The 22,282-nt window shown below is 38.7% G+C and overlaps 1 protein-coding gene across 1 annotated transcript in view; it reads right to left on the bottom strand.

Annotated features, from left to right (window-relative positions):
- MDFIC (MyoD family inhibitor domain containing) overlaps nucleotides 1-21,826 on the bottom strand; it is a gene marked incomplete at its 3' end in the record, with an annotated part of 83,792 nt that extends 61,966 nt beyond the window's left edge. Inside the window, exons 1-2 of the mRNA XM_084230266.1 lie at nucleotides 21,721-21,826; nucleotides 1,150-1,272 (exon numbers count right to left, since the gene is read on the bottom strand). Of these exons, the coding sequence (XP_084086392.1) occupies nucleotides 1,150-1,272; nucleotides 21,721-21,811 (214 nt within the window). The 5' untranslated portion in view covers nucleotides 21,812-21,826. The remainder of the gene's footprint in view (nucleotides 1-1,149; nucleotides 1,273-21,720) is intronic.
- Nucleotides 21,827-22,282: the final 456 nt, after the last annotated feature.

The following is a 22,282-nucleotide window of genomic DNA, read 5'->3' as shown; positions in this document are numbered from 1 at the left end:
GTGTGTCTCTGGTTCATAGTTGTTTGTTGATTTTGACCTATTCACTTTTCTAAGACAAAAGTGGATAAATGCAAAGTGGTTCCAAAATTAAACTACAATGCACTGACTTTTACTAGTTTGAAAAGCTGAAATTATTTTTGTTATTGTTTGTTTTCTACTAAGTTGTTTTATTTCTTCTTCCCCCTCCCCTTCCCCTGCCCTAATATACCTGGTTTTCAGCTAGGTACTGACACTGGGCATTCTAAAGAGGAAAGGAAATGTTCCAAGTTTCAAACTAAGTGTGATAAGTAGCACAAGAAAGGTCTGTATTGTGAAGTCGTCTGAGCTAAAGATTAAGTTCAATAAAATAATAATAAAACAATACTTGATTCTCAGAAAACAATTCTCTGTCCTCTCTGAAAATCTGAGAATAAGACACAGTAATAGGGATACCATAAGATTTTCAAAAAGTTGATGCCTAGGTTGTCTCTGGGATGGCATAGCAGTGATCTTTTCACTTGCATATTAATGACAGAGAAATTTCACTTTATGGCAAATTCCTCCTGAACACACTGGGGGAACTTGGGGATCAGAAAGGAAGCTCAAGGTCAAGAGCAGAACTAGATGTCGAAATGGCATTCTAAATAACACCCAGATGCCACTGGTATTTCAGAGCATTACCAAAGTAAAATAAAAGTGCACCAAAGCTTTGGTATATATTCTACAGAGTAATTTCAGGAAGAGGAAAATGATCAAAAGAAAACAAATAGTGCTCAAAATGTTAATTGTAAAATAAGTTTGGAATTCTTTGGCTAGAAGAACAGGCACCACAATAGCAAATGTACTACTGATTGTCTTTTAAGGTTCACAGTCCATGATACCTAGAGTTGTCAGACTTCTTGGTCACTGATCAAAAAGTAATTAAATTTTAATTAAACCTCTTTGAGAATTGGGTTCAACATTTACAGGTCAATTCTTCCTTATTAAAGAAAGGATGAAAAAATGACAGTATTATTTACACCCTTGTTTTAGTTCTAGTATTTAAAATATGAAAATACTTTTAGTTAAACTTTGTTGATTTATGGATTTCGGGCAGAAATGGGGCAATTAACTGAGCACATTCTCATGGTCATTCCCCAAAGCACTTCGGTTTTCTCTAAAAACACTTACTTCTGATGAGTTCATCGTCTGAACAATTTCCCCAAATGGACTGGTCTTGCATCTCCCCACGTGTGAAGCAGTTACTGGCAGCTTGAGTTATCTCTCTCTCAGCATCTTCTTTATCACATTTCTCTAAATAATAAAAATAAGATATTTATTATTAAATGTTACATATTTTTTCATTTTATAATTTTTATGAATATTTTTTTATCTGCTGCAAGTTAAAGAAATCAGTCCCTCCTATTGGCTGTTATATACCTGATGGACTCAAATGATATTTATTATGTGCCTAGCATTAAAGAAACATCCTTACAGTAAAAATAATCTGCTAAAATTGTTGTAAACAAATCATCTTAATACAGGAAATGATCTGCCATAATAGAGATGTGGAACGGCACCTCAAGGATGAAAAGTACACACTTGAAGAGGATGCGGTGGCAGGGGAGCATGAGAGAGAAAAGACCCCAATGTGTGGGAAAGATAAAGCGAGGCTGCAGTTGACGGAGAAGACACTGAGTATAGAAAGTCAGTACAGAGTACTCTATAGAAACTTGGGCAAACAGTCAAGAATTATGCTATGAAGGGAGGGTGTTTAGGGTAAGAGATTTATATGTGAGTTTCTCAGGGGGGAAGCCAAGACATCAGGAAAAGTATGTCTTTCTGGGAACATAACTCAAACAAAAAGCAAACTATACAAGGTAAAAATGTGTGTTGTAAGAAGTCCAGAGCACTGCAGTGGTTCAAAAAAAGAAAAAAGAAACTCATCGGGATTCAGAGATGAGGCAAGGCACTGTAGAAAAGGCACAGTTTGGTGGTATTTAAAAGATTAGCAGGAACTCTAAAAGTAGACATGGGAGAAAGGTTGTTCCCAGGGGAAGAAGCGCAGACGCCTGAGCAAAATCCCAATTCTCTGGACTGTAAAGTACATTAAGGCAGACAACAGAAGGTAAGTATTTAAAGGTTTGATTAGGGACACAGTATGGATATTTGGATGCCAAGGTGAGAAGTTAAAAGCAAGACAAGTCAAAACAGCCATGGAAGTTTATGAATTCCCTAGGCAGAGCTATGCATTAGGAAGATTAAGAAATCTGTGCACAACAGTGGTTCCCCATCCTGACTGCACTTTAACTCACTGTGGGGCTTTTTAAGAGACAGATTTCTGGGCCGCACCACCAAAGATTCTATTTCAATTTGGGGAAGGGGCACATAGGTGATACTAAAGTATGGCTGTATCTAAAAGGAAGAAAAAGAGAAAGGGAAAATTAGCATTGTTCAGGTAGAAATTGCTGCTGAAAGTTTAATCAGCTAGAAAACAACACAGGAAAGGAAGTAAATGTGAGAAAATAACAAAAGGTTTGCACAGGTAAGGAGGAAAGGTAGGATTAAAGAGACTGACTTCTCTTAGTTTAGATTTGACTGGGAAATTTTGGAGTCAAGGGCAATAATTTATTAATATAAAATATATATTTGCACATAGAAGATTTTTAAGAATTATGCTAAGTAATGCAATACAGTGAATTATGAGATACAACCCAAGTCTTCAGGGAATTTATAGTTTAATGGATGAATTTAGCATTGGACACCTGAATTTGCAAGTCACAAATAAAGTCATAGCTAGAAGCACTGATTTTCCTAAACTTGATGGCTAAAACTGTTCAAATAATAAGTCTCCAAAAGAGCACATTAAAAGCACCAAGAGGAGTCTGTACAATTAGAAAGGACTTAGAGAGGGAAGAGAATTTGGATGAGATCAAGCCATGGAAGCAAGGAAAGGAAAGAGAATAAAACAGAAGTTGTTAGTCAACTATGTTAACATTTCCAGTGGAAGGGAAAAACTTGTGCACATGCAAAAATTTCTCATGTACCATAGGGAGTTCACAATTGAAAAATTCTGCCATGAAACACATTTCAACACATGAAAATAAATGGACACCAACTTAGGACTAAGTCCAAAGGCTAAGAGCTCAAAAAAAAAAAAAAAAATAGGACCTTCAATAGTAACTATTTTTAGAAAGCAAAAGTATAGTTAGCAGTAAAATAGAGATTAGAAGTCTGCTAAACCAATATGTTGTAGATTTATACAACTTTTATTGAGCATTGTCACAGAGCAAGCATAATCTTCCTGAGATGTGTTTGTTTCAATTAAAATCTTTCCTTTTTAAACAACTCCAGAAATCTTTCCACTGCTACAGTGAACTCCAGGCCTGCCTGAGATCATCAACAGAAAAGGTTGTTACACAAACTCCCCAGCACACATGAACTCTCATTAGCAGAGTGCAATATACTTGCTGCCACTGTTATGTAGCTGCCTGCCGCCAGGTGTCATGCTAGTAGGCTTGATTCAATTAGTAACTTTAATTGAAGCTGAATTAAATTAATTATATAATTTTGAGCTGTTCAAGTTTAATTCCATTAAAATTAATTCATGAAACCAGGGCATTATGAAGCATTGCTGACTAAAAGAAAATAGGTATGAATAAAGCCTCTAGACACACTTGACTCACATTTGAATCATGTCCAATATTTCGAGTGCTAAACAAAGACCCTCTCAACTTTCCATTCAATAAATGAAAATGTCATGTGGTCCATATACACACTGGTTTAGTAGAGATCCACTACTAGAAGGAAAATAAAGTTTTTCCCATTAGAAATATTTAAGGGACAGTTTCCCACATGTTTTTTGTTTGTTACTTCTCAGTGAGAATCTGGAATTAGATGATAATCAAAGTCCTTCTCAGGTTAAAAATGAAAAGAAAAACAGTCATTCTCTATCTCATTACTTTCAAAACGTAATAAACGAAATGTATTACTAGTAAATCACTGTCTTCAGTCTATCCAACTTTGTCTCCCTTGAAAACTAAATGTCTTGGCTCAGAAGCTAGTCTCAGCATTTCTGCTTGGATTCATAGCACCTAACCCAAAGCAAGGCTCAAAATGATTCAAAGCATAAAATTTAAATCATGGTTTGCCAAGTCCCCATTTCTGTAAAATAAACCACTTGACAGTTCTCTGACTTTCCAATGTATGTATATAATTTTATTAAAACCCCTTTCATATTTAATGACATACCTACACGGCCACCTCAAAAATGGTCAACAGTTACATTTATAACACTGAATGCACTGAGGCAGAGAGAGATTTAATTGGCAGACAATTGTAGCCTGGGCACCAGGGTGTCTAGCCATAGAACCAACCTCACTGCAACATTTCAGTTAGGTCAGCTACTACTCATTAAGATGACAAAACAGGGTCTCCCTGATGGCACAAGGGTTAAAGTCTTAGCACTATTAAGCTATTACCAGCCACTGCAGCATGAGTTCGATCCCCAGCCAGGGAGCTAACCCAATGGCACAGCAGACCTCTCCTGTCTTGCTGCTGCTTTCCTCAGCAGTGCATTTCAGTAGATCCACCTGTTTTGCTCCCCTCTCATTCTCTGGTGAATCCTCTCACCACCACCCCCAGCCTAACCCCAGTTCTTATAAATAAAAATAAATCTTAAAAAAAAAATGACAAAACAGTAGTCTTCAATAGCAGATTTCTGTTATCATTGTGCATTTGGTGTGTCACTTCTACATTGCAAAAGTAGAGGCCACAGTCCTGGTTTAATCAACTCCATTTTCTAGGTTTATGGAGATTTATAGTTGCCATTCAATGACTATGTAGGCCTAAAAGATATATACCATAGGCAATAAACTGATATCAACGGTGCCTGAAATCAAGTTGTACCTTCCTACAAGATCTCTATATACATCCAATAAGCACTCTCCCCCAACTCAGTATTTCTCTCTTTAAAAAGGGCCTCCGTCATCATAGTGATGTTGCTCTTCTAAGTCAATAGTTCTTTACTGCAGAGCTCATTAAACGTAAAGATGCAAGATCCCAACCTCAGGGATCCGAATCTAGGTGGTGTGAGGAGAAGGGAGGATGTCAGTATTGTAGATGGTCAGGTCTCAAGTGCCCTGTTCCTCTGCACTGCACAATCTAGAGAAACCTTAGAAAAGCCTATCAGATATTGAGCTGCAATTCTTGCCTCTCATCACCTTATCACAGAATACCAAGTAATCAGGAAATACAATTTTATCTAATCACTTGCTCACATAGAGATGTTTAGTTCTGTCTCCATGTCAGAATAAGTAGACTACAGAAGCTGAATTAGATATAATGCTAATCGACCCCACTCACAGTTGAATATATAACAAATATGTTTTATTAGCAGATATAAAAATTGAAGACACTTTAACAAATAGTACTAGACCAAAGGATGTTCATGGGCCAACCGCATTCACTTCCAAAAGGCTAGCTCCCGTGCATTTTGGTATGCTGACTCTGAACACAGAAGCGCAGAAGAATCGGCTAAGGAAGAAAACTCAGGCCCTGACAACAAATCCTCTAGATGGGGAGACCAACATACACACAAAACAATGACGTGACCGCAAAACAGAAGGTAATGAGAACTAGACTGGGTCATAATTCTGGACCCAGTGCTGACCAAAAAGTGTCTTTGGGAAAAAAGAGAAATATCACATTGTATTTTTAAATCGTGTTCATGCTCGTCTCCAGGCCCTGCCACAGAAGGAAGACTGGACGGGCGTTCCTGGCTGTGCACGCGAGTCGGCGCCCCCAGACGGGAGCCCCGGTGCGTATTAGCACCTGCTGGCAGCGGCTAGGGCCACCAGGGCTGTAAACTCCAGGCCCACTTGAGCACAGGCTCCCAATGAGCAGATGCCAGACCGCGTTGTTTACCCCTCACGGCCCTCTCAGGACATGAGCTACACCTGCAGACGCCGAGTTTATGAGGCGTTTACATCGCCTCACCATTGCCGAAGCAGACGCGCTCCCTCCAGAGAAGTACTAGTAGCCTTAAAGCCAGAGAAGTACTAGTAGCCTTAAAGCCAGGTGGTGAGAAGGGCCTCCCCCGCGCCCTAGCGGGTTAAGGCTCAGTGTTTCAATGCTACCGCTGCTACTACAGCCTGAGTTCGGTACCCGGCCCAGGGAGCCAACCCACACAAGGTGCAGATGGGCCTCTCCTGCCCACTGCTCCCCCTAGTTCCGTAGTTCAATAATGTTCATTCCTCCTGTTTCTTACCCACCCCCGTCTCTCCGCGCCCCTCGTGTGTCTGTCTCCCTTTCCCCACCCCCCCCCCAAGCAGGAATGCAGGAACATAAAAAATGAGACCAGGTCTAAGAATATGTGTTGGCAACATCAGTTAGTTGAAAGAACTGAAAACAAGGGGAGCCCGTCGACGTGGAAGCAAGAACTCACAGCTAAGGTGGAGTGCACTGCTTGATACACTTTATTCCCATTTAAGTGTCCTCTTTAGCTGGAATGTCATAGTATCATCATTTTTGCTAACATTTAATCCAGATGTATCCCATATATTGGTGCTGATAAAACAGAATATAGCAGCTTCCATATGGTGGGAACTAGGAAGGACGTTCCCTTCTTATCCTCTAGTTCAGGGGATGGCATTAGATAGTTGTACGCAGAACTTTGAAGCTAACCCCTGGTCTGTTTCCACTAGTGTGCACTCTATCTGCCTGGCAGTGAAAGTTGAGCCCGCTATGAAAAGGGGGAAAAAAAAACAAACCCACCCTTCTGAATTCCATATATTGCATTTCTGTACTAATTTTGGCTCACATAATGTTGGGATGTGTGCACACACCTAGTTTTAGAAATTTCTCTAGTATCTTTACTTACTGATCCCTTTAAAATGGGAAGATTTTGGGGGCCTCCGTGGTGGCTCGAGGGGTTAAGCACCCTCCCAGGCAATAAGAACACTGAGCTGGATGGCTGCAAAGGACTTTTTTGGCTCTGAAGTTATAGAAACCTGACTCTGCACCAGGGCTATACAATAGACAAAAGTTTACATATCACTGAGAGGGGTATAGGATAGAGGAAATCATAGATAAGCCTTGGAAGGCACTGGATGTTAGTTAATTCTCAAAGGAAGAATTAGCTAAGAATTAACTATTCTTTTGTCTCATGAATGAAACAAAAGAATCAAAGGGGGAAAGAGCATTCTCTATGATCAATTTAGAAACATTATGTCCTACTCATCAGTGAATCTTACTCTTCATTTTTAATTTTTTTCCCCTAAAGAAGAGCATGCATGATGAGAAACAATTTCTCTTTAACCTTGAATATTCCTACAGAAGGAAAATGAGAGTCAGGTAAATAGAATTTCCATTTAACTAAAAATTCTACAATATTTTACCTAGCTGGACATTACCCAAATTTGCAACTTTGAGAGTTTCACTTATCTCAGAATACTGGGGAAAAAAAATAACTGAGTAAGTTATTGGGAGAAAAATTTCAGATCATTAAAAATAAGTAAATTGGAAAATAATACATGTAAAATATTATATATGCCATTTACCAGCCACCCAACTAGTATGCAGTTATTAAATAAATAAAATTTAAAAGATGAAAGACTTCCTTTGGTTGAAAGAATAAATTAATGAACATTTGAAATTATAGTAATAGCTATTTTCAAAGGACATTAATATATAATATTTATCTGATCTTCAGAACCATCCGTGATATAAAGAAAACGTTAACTCAGTTTTACTGATGAGAATACAGTGAGTCTCCATTTGAAATAGGATGCTAAAACAGAGATGGAAAGGATCTTGTAGATTAGCTAAACTTCATATCCAACCCAGTATAGAAAACCCCAGTGCAATATTCAACCTTCCCCCCCAAATTCCCAAGGAACAGTACCTCACAAGGGAACACATTCTCTCTTTGGTCAGTTGGGTTCATTCGTAAGCTATTCTGTATTCTGAACATAAATCTGCTGTCAGGTAACTCAGACTTTTCTGCAACAGTTCCAACTATTGAATAGGACTATGCTATCAACTAGTAGTCAAGCAAATCTGTTATCTCAAAAGTTAAATGAATTCAGCAAATAACAATAACAGAAGAATCTAATAAGGATGAGATGAGCTTGTCAACGTTAGTAATGAACTTTTTAAACCTACAAAACTCTGTCAGTACCATGTTTTCCAAGAAATAGGAACAAGATCTGTCATCTAAAATTGACTCCTTCCTGGGCCTCCCCCAGTGGCGCAGCGGTTGAGCGCTGGGCTGCGGAAACTGCCCCGCAGCCTCTGAAGCACAGGTTGGATCCCCGGCCGCCAGCAAGGGTCCCACATGGCGTGACAGACCTCTCCGGCAGCGCCCGCTGCTCCCCTCAGCAGTGTATTTTGTCAGTCTGCCTGTTCTGTTCCTCACTCTGGCTCTGGTGAATTCTCTCACCCTCCCATGCTTCTGACTGTACCCAGTGCTTATATAAATAAATAAATAAATCTTTAAAAAAAAATAAAAAAAATTGACTCCTTCCTGATGGATTGATTAGAATGCTCTCTAGTCTCTCTGGGACAGAAATACTTTGCCTGAACTATATTTCCACTGATGAGAGTGGGAAAGATATATTTTTAAGAGGACAGGATCTGCAATTGGGGGCCTGAGTCCAATCACACTTGTGATTATTATTACATTAAGTGCTATTAGAACATCCACTTTTTTAAAAAACCTCAGGTAAAGTTAGAGGTAGGCTACTGACACAGTATCTATTCAGTAATCCCTATGTGAAAACCATGCAAAAAACTGTTTCCAGACCAAATATAAAGACTATGATTACTTCCTGAGAAGATGTATGTTATTTTTTCCCTTATGAACAATAAAAATCATATGAAAGAAAATGTTTTCTTTTTGACTCAAATTTATGGTTTAAATTAAATAAATGGATCTGACTCTACTACAGTCTTCATCTGTAGAATAAAATTCCCCCAGGTTTAGATCTTTTAGTTTGCTGTATTTTCCATTATTTTGTTTTAATCATTCTTAAAATGTACTTTAGAAACAATCTCAAATATCCAGCTGAATTAGGCAGGAGTACTTATAAATGAATAAACCAATCAAGCACACTTTCTACTTGTTACCCATACTATATTTGCTTACTTCATGAAAGACTAATATAAAAGATCATTGGCAAATTTTTTAAGCCTGATAAAACTTAATCAGTGTAAAATATACTTATTTTTAATAAAATGGAATACAAGTGACTAAAAATGTTTCTTTGTGCTTAAACCTGGGGATTTTCGTTAGTTCTTATTCACTTCAACTAAGTTTTGAGGATAATCTATGACAGATCACTTACATTCTACATTACATACATTACATTCTTACTGCAATTTTACATAATCTATATTCCCACCTCCTTTATCCATAATCAAAATCACTTTAAATAATTTCATTTTTATTCCTCCTTTCATTCAAATACCAGCATTCTTTTTAGATGATCTATTTGTATATTCTCAAGTAATCTGACACTAAAATCTCTGGGAAAAGTATAAAAATCTGGATCTGTACTTCCCAAAGGCTCAGAACAATGTGGAAATCTACAAAAATCTACAAATACTTCCCAAATGTAACCTTTAAAAAACCAAAGATAAGGCAGCTTTCTGGAAGACCTGAGGCTCAGAAATTTTACTTCTTCACTGATCCAAAAAAAAAACAAAACAAAAACACTCTAGTCTAATAACCTTTAAAAATATTGCAAAACCTACCTGCTTTGCCTAATATTCTTAAGTTAATTAAAATCTCATCATACAAAACAATATCAGGATAACCAAAGGGCTTGTTTTTGTTTTTTTGGTTTTCTTTTTAAAAATTTATTTTTTTATTTATACAAGCACTGGGTACAGTCAGAAGCACGGGAGGGTGAGAGAATTCACCAGAGCCAGAGCAGGGAGCAGAGCAGGCAGACTGACAAAGTACAATGCTGAAGGGAGCAGTGGGCATGGAGAGATCTGAGCGCCATGTGGGGCACTCACCTACAGCCTGGGATCAAACCGGCGCTGCAGAGGCTGCGGGCAGCTTCACAGCCCAGTGCTCAACTGGTGTGCCCCAGGGGAGGCCCACCAAAGGGTTTTTAACACAGAAATGAGTATATGCATATAATTTTTAGTTTTGTTTAAAAAAGGAAGTTATTTTATAATCAAACAGATAAATGTTTGCTGAATGGACTGAATTCTTAAGTAAACTTAAGAATTAAGTTTACTCAGGTTATTGTTATCAATATTTGGGGGGGGAAAGGAAGACATGTAGACAAAATCTAAAATGCATTCCTTCAATGAGCTTCTTATGCATTTAGAGGCTTATGGTATGTTTAGATAATTACAGCCAGTTTACAGTTTGACAGTGAGTACAGACTCATACACACAGCAAAGTGGAAAACAATTACAAAATTACATGAATAAGCAATTAATATGAATATGTAAACAGATAAATACCAAATGCAGCAACAGTTCAAATATCAATAGGGAAAGGAGAATATGGCACTTTCCATTTAAAAAAAGTTGGGGCTCGGGTGGGGTCAGGGGAGTAGAAGATAACAAGCTGATATGAGAGAGGGGACTTGTAATCTCATCATACTCTTCTTAATCTCTTGCACCTTGGACATTCAGATCTATAGTTCCTTATCTTGAAAATACATTATCAGGATGACTGACCCTGAGGCATTGTCAACTCAGACTCCTCAAATATAGATTCAGTTGTGTTCTTTCAACTTGCAAGCACACTCATATTAAAGCCAAACACTCATAGGTTCACGGAATTTGGGAGTTACACAGGTTCTTACAAGACTCTTAGCTGAACCTGATAATATGAATTCAGATGAAGACATTCAAATTCCTACATCCCCAGGAATAGGCCAAGGAGAGTAGGCAGGCATACTCCCAATGACAGGAAATTGTCTCAGGAGATAGTTTGCTTCAGTTTGGTACTGATTTAAAATTCAGGGCCTCCCCTGGTGGTGCAGGAGGTTGAGCACAGCGCTGTGAAGCTGTCGGCAGCCTCTGCAGCATTGGTTCGATCCCGGCCAGCTGGCAAGGGTCCCACATGGCACGGCAGACCTCTCCTGTCGTGCCCACTGCTTCCCTCAGCAGTATATTTCGTCAGTCTGCCTGTTCTGTTCCCCACTCTGTCTCTGGTGAATCTTCTCACCCTCCCGCATATCTGGCCTGTATCCTGGTTCTTATATAAATAAATAAATCTTTAAAAAATAATAAAATAAAATTCAAAGACTTTCCTCACAGCGAGCTATAATGTCTTTCTTATAATTTCCACTGATTCATATTCTGCTCACTGCAATCAAGCAAAGTCTAAACTTCCTTCCAAGTGATAGTCCTATATTAGAAAATGTCTCATGTTTGCTATCTTCTTGGTGCTAAACACTTTCAGCTCATTCAATTATCTCCAGAGCCTTCATATTCTATTCACTTTTATAGGCACAAGTCTTCTCAGTCTTGTCTAGAAAGCTATCATGAAAGAATGTGTCTTACTGATTGCTGAAATCCAAAGACTCCCTAACGAGAACAGTTCCCTTAACAGCTGCTTAACCCTTTTATAAAAAGGAATCAAGGTCTCTACCATCTTCCCCTGTTTAAAAATGATGATACATAACCATCTTTAGTTGTGACTAGCACGGTTACTGCTAAAGTGCCAGAATTTTCAAAACTTTTCTGTTGCCTCAGTTAATCTGAGTGATTTTATTAATAAACTTTCTTTCCCAAGCTCTCTGCTTAAGGGAAGAATGCTTAATGGACACTATTACAAAAGGAAAGTGAATGGAAATCAAAAGTGAACGAAAGGTGGTTGCTTCATCTGAAAGATATTTCAAAGCTATGACTTGGGTTGATCTTGAAGTAAGCAAGTGAGAGAGGACAGAGAAGAGCATTTCAAAATAGTGGTAAAGCTATAAATAAAATAATGTCAGAGAATTAGAAATGCATTAAAATTGATTTCTTGGACTTTGGAATAATGAATATGGATTAGAAGTCAGGAAATGTGTTTGTTCTGGGAAATCCACTAAAGCTCAAAATCAAGAACCTACTACATAACTTTCTAACCCAGTCTCTTGCCTCCTGGAGCACCTCTCTGGGACACTGCCTTCCTTGGTCTCCTTTGAGATCACCAACCCATTCTGGCTCCAATCTGCTTCTCATTAACTACAACACTTTTAGTCACTGCCAGGAGGACAACTATAGGTCCATTATCCTATTCCTGATCCCTGTCCTGACCTAGAGATTTGACATTTCCATTTTACATGGACTTATTTTTAGCAACTCAAACTCAACATTGCCAAAAATTTGTCACCGTTTTTCTTCTGTCCTTTCCTATTTCTCCAACTATGGTCTGTATCTGGTCACTGGTATTCATCATTGATGACTCAGAACCATCTTTCAATTCTCTATTTCCCTTTACTTCCCTTGCCCCAAGATAATCAGTTACCAGATCCAGCTAGTTAAAACTTCCCAGTTTGTTTCAACTCTACACTCTTCCATACCCACTACCAGTACCTCTAATCCTTTCTCCTCCAATCAGAAACACTTTGCTAACACAAAGATTGAATGTTAGCCCTTAGTTCAAATAAAATTAGATTTGTTACATATAATGATGAAAAACAACCTACATATTTTAATGTGGTAAATTCCTACACTTCCTCATGCTCCATACTTTCATTTCGTCTTTCGATGAGAAGTAAACACTAAATCCCCTTAAAAAAATCTTCTAAGGATCCTGTATGTTTGCTTAGGTGATGGAAGCAATAGGAGCAGAGTAGTTCTACAAGCCTAACAGATCCAAAATGTCAAGGATCCATCCACCATGAAAAAGAGTATTAGGACCATAGCTTGGAGCAGAGAAAGTGTAGAAGAGAAAGACGGTTCCTTTGCACTCTGCCATTTGCCTTCAGAAAGCTGTCACCTGCTCAACCACAAGTTGCTTATTTTTAGTGCTCAACTCTGGGTGATCACAAGCAAAAAGACTACAGACTGTGTACTCTTCAGCTGGCATCATTAGCAGCCCAACCCAGACTAAACCGACTCCTTTTTGCCTTCCTGAGTTTCTTTCTTAACCTCTAAATGTGTAAGCTCCAGAACTATACTTCAGAACTATACTTGTCAGCTGGCAAATGGACGTCCACCAATCTATCACATGGTTCATGATAGAACAGTTAGAATCTTGAGTTGATATTTTGACATGAGATTGCAATTTAATTCGTCACAACGTTCTATCTCATCTTCTTGCTCATCTCATTTACAAATTCCTTGTGAGCAAAACTAAGTACTGCATGTTTAATCTTCACAGGACTTTGTGTTTCATAGGCACACAGAAAGTATTTTGTTGACAAGGTGCCTCAATAATGAAATATATGACCTAGCATGAAAATTAATTTCAGAGTTTATTCCTGAAACTACTGAAAAATCAGGCATAAAAGCACATGCACATGAATCATCTTACTTCAGATCATGGGGGTTAAATTCTGAAAACAGAAGTGGACTGTAAGTAGAAACCACAAACAAAATTCATGTTAAAATAACTCTTTTCATACTTCCTACTTTGTGAACTGTAAGTGATTAGAATTGGAATCTATAAAATGAAACTAAATTTCTAAAACAAAGTTAAAAACTTTCCTTCTTCAGGAAATGTATGGTAATATAAGCATAAGATGAAAAGTGTATGTAACTTCGGTAAAGTGTTAATGGCAACAGAGAAGGAAAGAGACTGATACACAAAGGCAAAAAGGGAAAGAGAAAAGCACCCGAAACAGTGATACAGAAATAAGCACAAGATTGATTAAGACAGCAGACAGGACTATAGCATTTTTAATCTATTCCGGTGAATTATCAAGGTTAAACTTTCCAAACATCTACAATCTAGCCAGTGCAGAAGCAGTCCTCCCTTAATAAAAATTGAATAAAGTCTTAGATTTATAAACATAAAAATCACATGCCCTGCCCTTACGTAGTAAATTGCATTATCTCAGAAGGACGATTTGGTTGAATTGTTTCCTTCTTTGCTGTTGTAATTTTCCACTTGAAAATAGCTTGACTTTAGATTGTGTCAATTTATGTTTCCTTATTTTCCCCAAATCTTTTATTATTAAAATACAATACTAGTACAATAATTGCACACTGTTATTACCCCTTTCCATGAAATCACCTCAACAGGATCCAGGAAATAAGTTTCAAAGAAACAGGAAAGTCCCTTTACACACCCCAAAATTCCACAGTTTTCCCAGTAGCCCTGTAAAGGTCACTCAATCATATATATTAAATCTTTGTATGTGAATTGACCAAATAGGGCCAACAAGCACGATTCTTGCAAGCCAGAAATCTTTGCCTGCCAAGTGCGCTTCTGGTCTCTCTGGCTCCCTATCCAGTCTGGAACACTAGATAAGTTAGTACAAACACTGCGCCCTTGTAACCCCCACTGCTTCCATTCTGCCAACTCCCAACCTTATGCTAATCCCCAAAATCTATTCTATTGGCTTCTATTCCCATGTTCCAGCACAGACCGACAGAGGATGCCGAGAAAGGCAATCAACCATGCTGACTGTGTCCACTGAAATTTCATGCCACTCATTCTTAGTTAAGCCCTTAGTCCATCCTTTTGTTTGCCCCAGATTGACTCCTTCTTCAATTCTCCACTTTTCCAAATCTTTTCCACACATCTCAAATTACTTGACTCATCCTGAACTCCAGCCTTGTTCCCAGCAAATATTATCATCTATTTTGCTAAGATGTAGGCCTCCAATAATTGCTTTTCATATAAGGTTTTTTTCCTAGATTCTCACTCATCCTTTTTTCCCATACCCATGTCAAAGGCAAACATTCCCAATTTTCCTAAGACTGGGCTCCTCATCCCATTCCTTCCCACAATTTCACTCCATCAGTTACCAACACACACTGCACCACCGCCCCACCCATCTTCAATCTTTCTATCCCCTGCCTCGCTCCCCATTAATACATGGTGAGTGTGTTTAAATCCTTCACTCCAAATAAACTTTTCCACAGACTTTCATGTCCCTCAAGAAACTCCAACTCTTCTCATTTTCCATCATATCCAAACACCCAGCATGTCTTCCACCGGTGGGCATGAACTTATTTTTTGCATTTCTTTCTTCTCCTCCCTAAGGTATAGCCAAGCCCCCAAATCTAGAACTCACTCCTCCCTCTGCCTCTCATGTTCATCCATCAGCTACCTCATATGAATCTCTAGTCTAAGCCTGACACCATTCCCTGAGTCACAAATTCATTTTTTCTGCTGCCTACTGGCAATTGGGTGGAGATAATGTCCCTGGAGCCAACATGATCAAAAGAAGACTCAACTGCTCCTCTTATGTGTCCATTCAGGAAACCGATAAAGCAAATGTACAGATCACCTTAAATTTCTACCTTTCCAGTATTTCCTACATTAAACATTTTGCCCAAACCATATCCATCGAACAAAATTTGGATACTGTGCTCGGTTTTAAGAAATTCAGAAATGAATAATTAAAAAACAGTAATGCCCTCAGCGGGCTCTCAGAACTAGGTAGAGCTCTATCCTACTTTTGCTATTTTTTGGAAATAGTTTTCTCAATTCCACTCCCATTGGTGCTGTGCTAGGACCTCTAACCTTTTGTCAGGCGACTGTAATAGCCTTCTGGATAATCACTGCCCTCACGCTCGTCCCTACCTCCAAAATCAATCTTTGAATTGCCACCAGATTTATTTTCCTAAAATTAAGAATTTGATCATGTTCTTCTCCTCAATAACCTTCAATGGCTCACCACTGCTTACAGAGAGGATATCAAAAATTCTTAACAGGAAAATCAGAGTCTTCCTCAAAACAACTTTAGCCTGTCTTTTCAATTTTACCTCATTTTCTTCTCCATCCAGCCAGCCAAAGGTCTTAGTAAACTACTCGATATTCTGTAACATTTCTCCAAGACTTGCTTTCTCCCATCTGTGATGATGGTTCTTGGTTCGACGCTAAGTCAAAAGATCTCCTTGAGGCTTGTCCAAATGCTCTAGCTAGAGAGGCTTTCTTGCCCACATTCTGCCATCCCAATTTCTCCATGCCTTTATTATAGTACCAACCTATCTACCTTGTATTAAAGGTATGTGCAACAGTGTTTCCCCATCCTGCAAGCCTCAGATTTCACTCACCCATCTATTTCTGTCTACACCTATCATATAGCAGGGTTCAACCTATATGTGTAAGACCGAATATTTATATAGCAAATGAGTAAGGAGAAATAGCCAGTTTGAAGAGAAATTAAAACTACGGTAGATATTAAAAACAGTAATAAAATTACACCTCTATAAAAAGTGCCCTGAATTATAAACACAAACATGAATGCTTCCCTTATTCTCATCCTTCACCCTAAATCCAAAACTGTTCCTTTCCATTGCCATTTGCTGCCCTGAATCACATTTGTTCTGGACATTTACCCAAACATTTATTACATGAATACGCATTAAGGGCCTACATCAAGGTCAGCAATAACACCTGCCTGATCAAGATTTTCCCCATCATCTACTTCTTTAGCATGCCTACTATCAGCTCAGCTCATAAATGCTTTCCCTTAGAACTTTTTTCATAGTGTTCTAACAGTTCAACTTCTCCCTTTCTTAAATTTATAGACACACCTTCCTTAACTATACTTTCTTCCTCTCTTCCTTCCCTTTAGTTTATTTTTTCCCCAATTACATTCTTCCCTTACTTATTTGATTCTTTCTTAGCAAAGGGAAAATGAATATGCTTACCCAATAACTTGCACTTCTATAATTAAACTTATAAAATGAACATTGTTTCCTTTAGACATAAAAAAGAGCTATGCCTATAAATTCTAAGGTGCTTGAAAATACCCCCAAATCTCCTTAGTTTTCTGATCAAGTCTGTTCTTTCTCGAGCACCCATATTCAAAAAGTGTTTTAGGGCCTCCCTTGGTGGCACAGGATTGAGCGCTGGGCTGCGAGGCTGCCCGCAGCCTCTGCAGCACTGGTTCGTTCCCCGGCGGCCGGCGAGGAGCCCACCAAAAAAAAAAAGTGTTTTAAATGAGTTTCTATTCAATATAATATTGTTATTGGTTATTTATATTTGGTTGTTGGTATCGTAAAACTATGTTCTCTATACAATACCATTGCAAATATATCAAATTTAATGCCAACAAACTTTTGAGATTATGAAACTAAATATAATTTATCTTTCTGAATCTAAGTATAATCTAGACTCTAAAACTTCAACTTACAGATGAACACAATTCATGTCCAAGATGCAGACTTCTTTTTATTCCATAATGCCAAGAAATCCAAAGAAAGATACAGAGGTAGCACAAGAGTACTGAGGTGGTCAAAGAAAATATTAAAAATATTTACTTGTTTTCATCCCATTCTCTTTAATTTTTATTTTCCTATTTCTTTCAAAATATTCACACTATATTTGTATTTAAGCACATACAATTTTGAAAAGAAATTCTTTTGGATGAATACTCAGGCCAATTTTTATTGAGGCATGCATTACAAATTTTGGAATTCACTAATAGAGTATATATGCAAGAATATAAGTTTGGAACATGAAAAAAGAAAGTTTTAAGGTTTTTTTTAAAACAATTTTAGTAAAAAAAACCCTTTAAATGCCAATATAACATATCATTTTCTAGATAAAAGTCTCAAACGGTGATTCTCAATTAGAGTTCAGGAATACTTGGAATTTGTTGAAAATGCAGATTCTTGAGTCTTACACCCAGAGTGTCTGACTCAAAGTCTAGGATGGAGTCATGAATGCCAGTGGCCCTGACAGATTAGAATAACAAAGTTTCTCCATCTCAACACTATTGACAATGCCAGGCCTAAAAATTCATGGCTGGGGGTTGTGGGAGGGTGGGGAGCAGCAGTCCTTTCCCATGCATTGCAAGATGCTTAGCATTACCCCTGGCCTCTAACAGTAGATGCTGGGGGCACCACTCATGACCACCAAACTTGTCTCCAGACATTGCCAAATATCTCCTGGAGGGCAAAAGCATACCCTGTTGAGGGTTGAGAATTAAAGATAGTAGTTGTCCCAAGACAATACACTTTAAGAAACATCACCCTAATCAAAGGATAAAATAATATGAAAAGAGTAGAAGAATATGAATATTACAAGGACACAGTCTATAAAATGAAATAAACAAGCTTCCCATAGAGGAAATCTGATTAGCCACTATAAACTCCTGACAACTCAGCTAAGCTTCTAAGTCAAAGCTCTTCTTATGTAATTTAAACTTGAAGATTTTCTCCCTAGCTTCTATTTTAAATTATTTTTAATTAACTTCACTGGCATTTTGCATCCTGCTATGAAAAGTCAGCCTAATAGTCTCAGAGGACTCTCCCAAGAGAAAAGAGTGCATTAAATCACACATTATCACATTAAAGTATGTTCCAGCACTCACAGTCCAACAGTCTAAGTCTTGGCAAATGCAGTGGGGTGGGGGTGGGAGGGAGATGTAGGGATGGGAACAGGCTCAAGTGATTCACAATATCCAAAGCCTATTATCTTTGATTCATCCATCTGTATGGAAAAGTGGTATTGATTCTCTACTGCACCCACATTTATCACAATGACATGTAATATATTTCATAATTTGTGTCTCTACCTTGATTTCTATTCACTGTGTATGAGACCTTGTGCAAGTCACTTAAATTCTTCTGATGTCCTATCTAAACAGTAAGTTAGTTGCACTAATTTCTAAAAATCCCTTTAATTATGCATAACAAATCTGTGAAGGAAGCACTTCATCAAAAAGTTCTTTTGACTATATGTATTTTAGTAACTATTGCTCCAGAAAGGAAATACCTACATTGTTAGTGCTATTTGATAATACAATAATTTAAGATACTTAATGCAAAAAAAAAAAAAGTAAAGAAAATGACAAGTAGAAGAACCATGTATACAAGATCCATTTTCTCTTAATAAGTGAGGCCCAAATTGACCCTCACCTAGAAATCACTTACATAGGAATGCATGAGAAGGCAAATCAAATCAATCTTTCAGAAGTTAATCATATATAGGGAAGCAGTTTTAAATCATACATTTGTTTTCTATTTTCTATAATAGAGACTGCAAACTAGCTGTTTAGAGGTCATTTTCAACCTGCGGGTGTGGTCATTTTGTTTGGCCTGACAAAAAAATTGTACTTAGGTAGTTGCCAATTTTTAAGAAGGGAAAGAGTATGCATAAAAATTCATATTTCCAGTTTCTCTTGAAATATTGGAAGATATTAACACAAATGGCAACACTGAGCTGAAGCTGAGAAACATTGTCTGCTGCCCATGAGGTCTGTGTGGCCTGCAGTCCCCACTGCTCCCTGCCTGCTACTGCTTATTTTGGTTCCCTCTTACAGCCCAGCACTTATGAGCTTATGTTCTTGCTCTGTGACAGTTTTCAAAATACACACAAATAACTTTTTAATACCTTCAAAGCAACAGAATGTTGCTTGCAGAAACTCAGGAGAAGGGTAAAAGTTTTCAGGAGACAGCTATGTATTCAATAAGGAAAACCTTCATATCACTGACTGCTAACCACCTGAAGGTTTCCAAATATCAACCTGAAGGTTTCTAACTAACCACCTGAAGGATCTAGAAGGTGCACTAGATTTGATGGAGAGTTCAGACTGGAGACTCCTTAAAATTATTTCCCAGTTTAAGGTTTGATGCCTTTGGTTCACAGTATAGATAGCATCACAACATTATTTTAATACATAAAATATTTAAATCAAGTTTCACTGAGTTAAGCAGTCACATTCCACCAGAAATGTGTCAAACATATATATTTTTCTGAAAATACGATAAAGATTCCAGAGGCAGAAGGAAAAGGGTAACAGAACTTGAGGAAGAGCTTACAAATACAGAGGAAGCAGGGGAGATGAGCAAAGTTTCTTCACTACTACCTTTATTAATAAAATGAACTTAACCATGGGAAGTTTTCCCCTTCCCCACTCCAAAAAAATTTTTTTTTCTTAAATCAACTTGTAGAATCTGCCTATTTGAGACAGTATTTTAAAAACATTCTGAGACTTTAAAAACTCAACTTTTTATTACATTTACAATTAAAGTGATGCCTATTCAAAGGATATTTTAAATCAAAATTTAATAAGAAAGCAAGATATAGCTAATATTGCTAAGGTAAGTCAATTTTCAGAGAATTATAATCAAAAAAATAAAGTGTTTCCATCTCCACACTGATAATGGATGTGCTGTATGCAGCCCACACTGTATTTCAGACCTTTCCAGAGGCTCTGCTTCCTAAAGTGAGGTCACGTGGGACCTTACATCTTAGCATCACAGGAGTGCTCTAAGGCTGTGAGCTCTTCTAAGCGGAGTGTAAAAACTCATAGTATTAAAGTTGGACTCCGCAGAATTCAACTACTTCCAAATCAATTGTTTTTCAGTGTGTGTGATGTCAATCTTTTAACATAAGCACCGTTTAAGAATAGTGATGAGCTCTTATGTGACATAAACAGCCCATCACTGAGTCCACAGGACTCCTGCAGGCATGCCTAATGACAGGGACAGGGTGGTGTGGGTAATGTGAAGTGCAGAACAAGAGGTGTTTCTGGGAAAACATGCTTATCATGCTAGTTCTGATTCTCTGTTTAAAAAAAAAAAATGACTCACTGTTTAAAAGTAAAATGCAATGATAAAACATAATGCAATTGAACAGCCCTGAATGCCACAATTTAATTTAGTCATGTAAGTTATCTGCTTTGAAACTTGTTTCAGAGTGTGGGTTCAGATGCAATTTATTTTTCATTTTGTCCTGCCTAAAAAAAAAAAAAAAATCTCAAAAGCTCTCTACATTGTTAAAGGGGCGGGGAGGGGGGAGAGAAGGTATGAGATATGCTTAAAATTAAGAGTATAAAGTAGGTTTCTGAGACCTGGAAAAATATTTAGTGATTATATCAGTGTCAGGACTTTAAAATAGGAACTTCCCTATGGCCTTAGAGGAAAATTATCAGGAGAGCAAGGTCATGGCTCTGTCATCAATGAAAACTTGAAATATGTTACCTTCATGAGAAGAAAGGTATTGTCTGACTTATTTATAAGCTTGCTATGGAAATTTCCCAGAACAAGAGTATTTTCTTTATAAGCTGTACATGTTTACACTTTAGAAGAACACAAACGAGCTAACTCACTCTTGGAAAGGTTTCTTTCAAAGCATATTTGCTTCAAAACAGAAGTTGTTGAAAGTAAGTGCATGAACCATTACAAAAACCGGTGGCCACAGAAACCTGGACTATTCATGTAGCTGCAAGGTACACAACAAGAAACAGAAAGACAAAAAAAAAAAAAAAGAAACAGAAATTCAAACTGAGCACATGCTTGTTCAGAAAGCAGCAGCAGCGCCCTGCATCTGATGAACACACGAGCACTAAAGAGAGAGAGGGAAGAGGCACTTCAGAACACTTCAGAACACACACATTTGGGCCTTAGGCCCCAAATGCATATGCTTAAGAAACAATCCTGTCGTCCTGTTTCTCCGCAGCCAAAGGAAGGGGGGAGTGGAGGGACCCAAGGATCCCGCCCTCTTATCCGGTTGTTGATCCAGGGCAGGAATCCTGGAGAACTTGCTTGAGTAACTCGAACTATGCAAAAGTTCACCAGGACAATGCAGGAATCCATGGGTTCCTGCCCCCACTAGAAAATGCGTGAAGAAATTCTAAAAGACAACAACAAAAAAGCTTGCACTGGCAAGCGTGCACTCACCCTGGGCCGGGGTGCCCCGCCAGCCGCCTCCCTCCTCGGCCGGCTCCGGCTCCGCGGGCCCAGCAGCGAGGGCTTCTCCCGCGCCGGACATGGGCGCTCGGCTGAGCCCGCGCCGCCCGCCTGCTCGCTGCCCCGCGGGGCGACCGTGGATGGGCAGTTAGGTGTTGGGTTCTGGGAACTGCCTGCTTCTGGTGGAAAAATTAAAAAGTGTTTTTGGAGAAGAGCTCAGCACCCCTGGGGGACATTCCCTCCCCCGCCGCGGCCCTCCCCTAAACCCCACCCCGGTAAGTTTTGATTTGAAATCAGGGAGGGCTGTTACCCAGCAAGTTGGGCGCAGGGGAGCCCCCCAGCTCGGAGGAGGGCAGAAAGGAGGGGCGCCGAGGGGGACAGGGAAGGGGGTTAGATTTAGGAGAAGTTACAGGGAGGGGGTTCGATCCTTCCCCGGCCCGCCCAGGAGACCCCCACCTACCTCCGCATTCCCCCCACCTCGCTCAAACCGCTTCCCCTCCTCTTCCGGCCCGGGAAGTTAGCGAGGCGCTCGCAGCACAGGCGGCATCTCGCC

Source organism: Talpa europaea (genome assembly GCF_964194135.1).
Source record: "Talpa europaea genome assembly, chromosome: 3".
Taxonomy (NCBI): domain Eukaryota; kingdom Metazoa; phylum Chordata; class Mammalia; order Eulipotyphla; family Talpidae; genus Talpa; species Talpa europaea.
The sequence above is the reverse complement of the archived record's forward strand: the minus strand, read 5'-3'. Positions and strand labels throughout refer to the sequence as shown.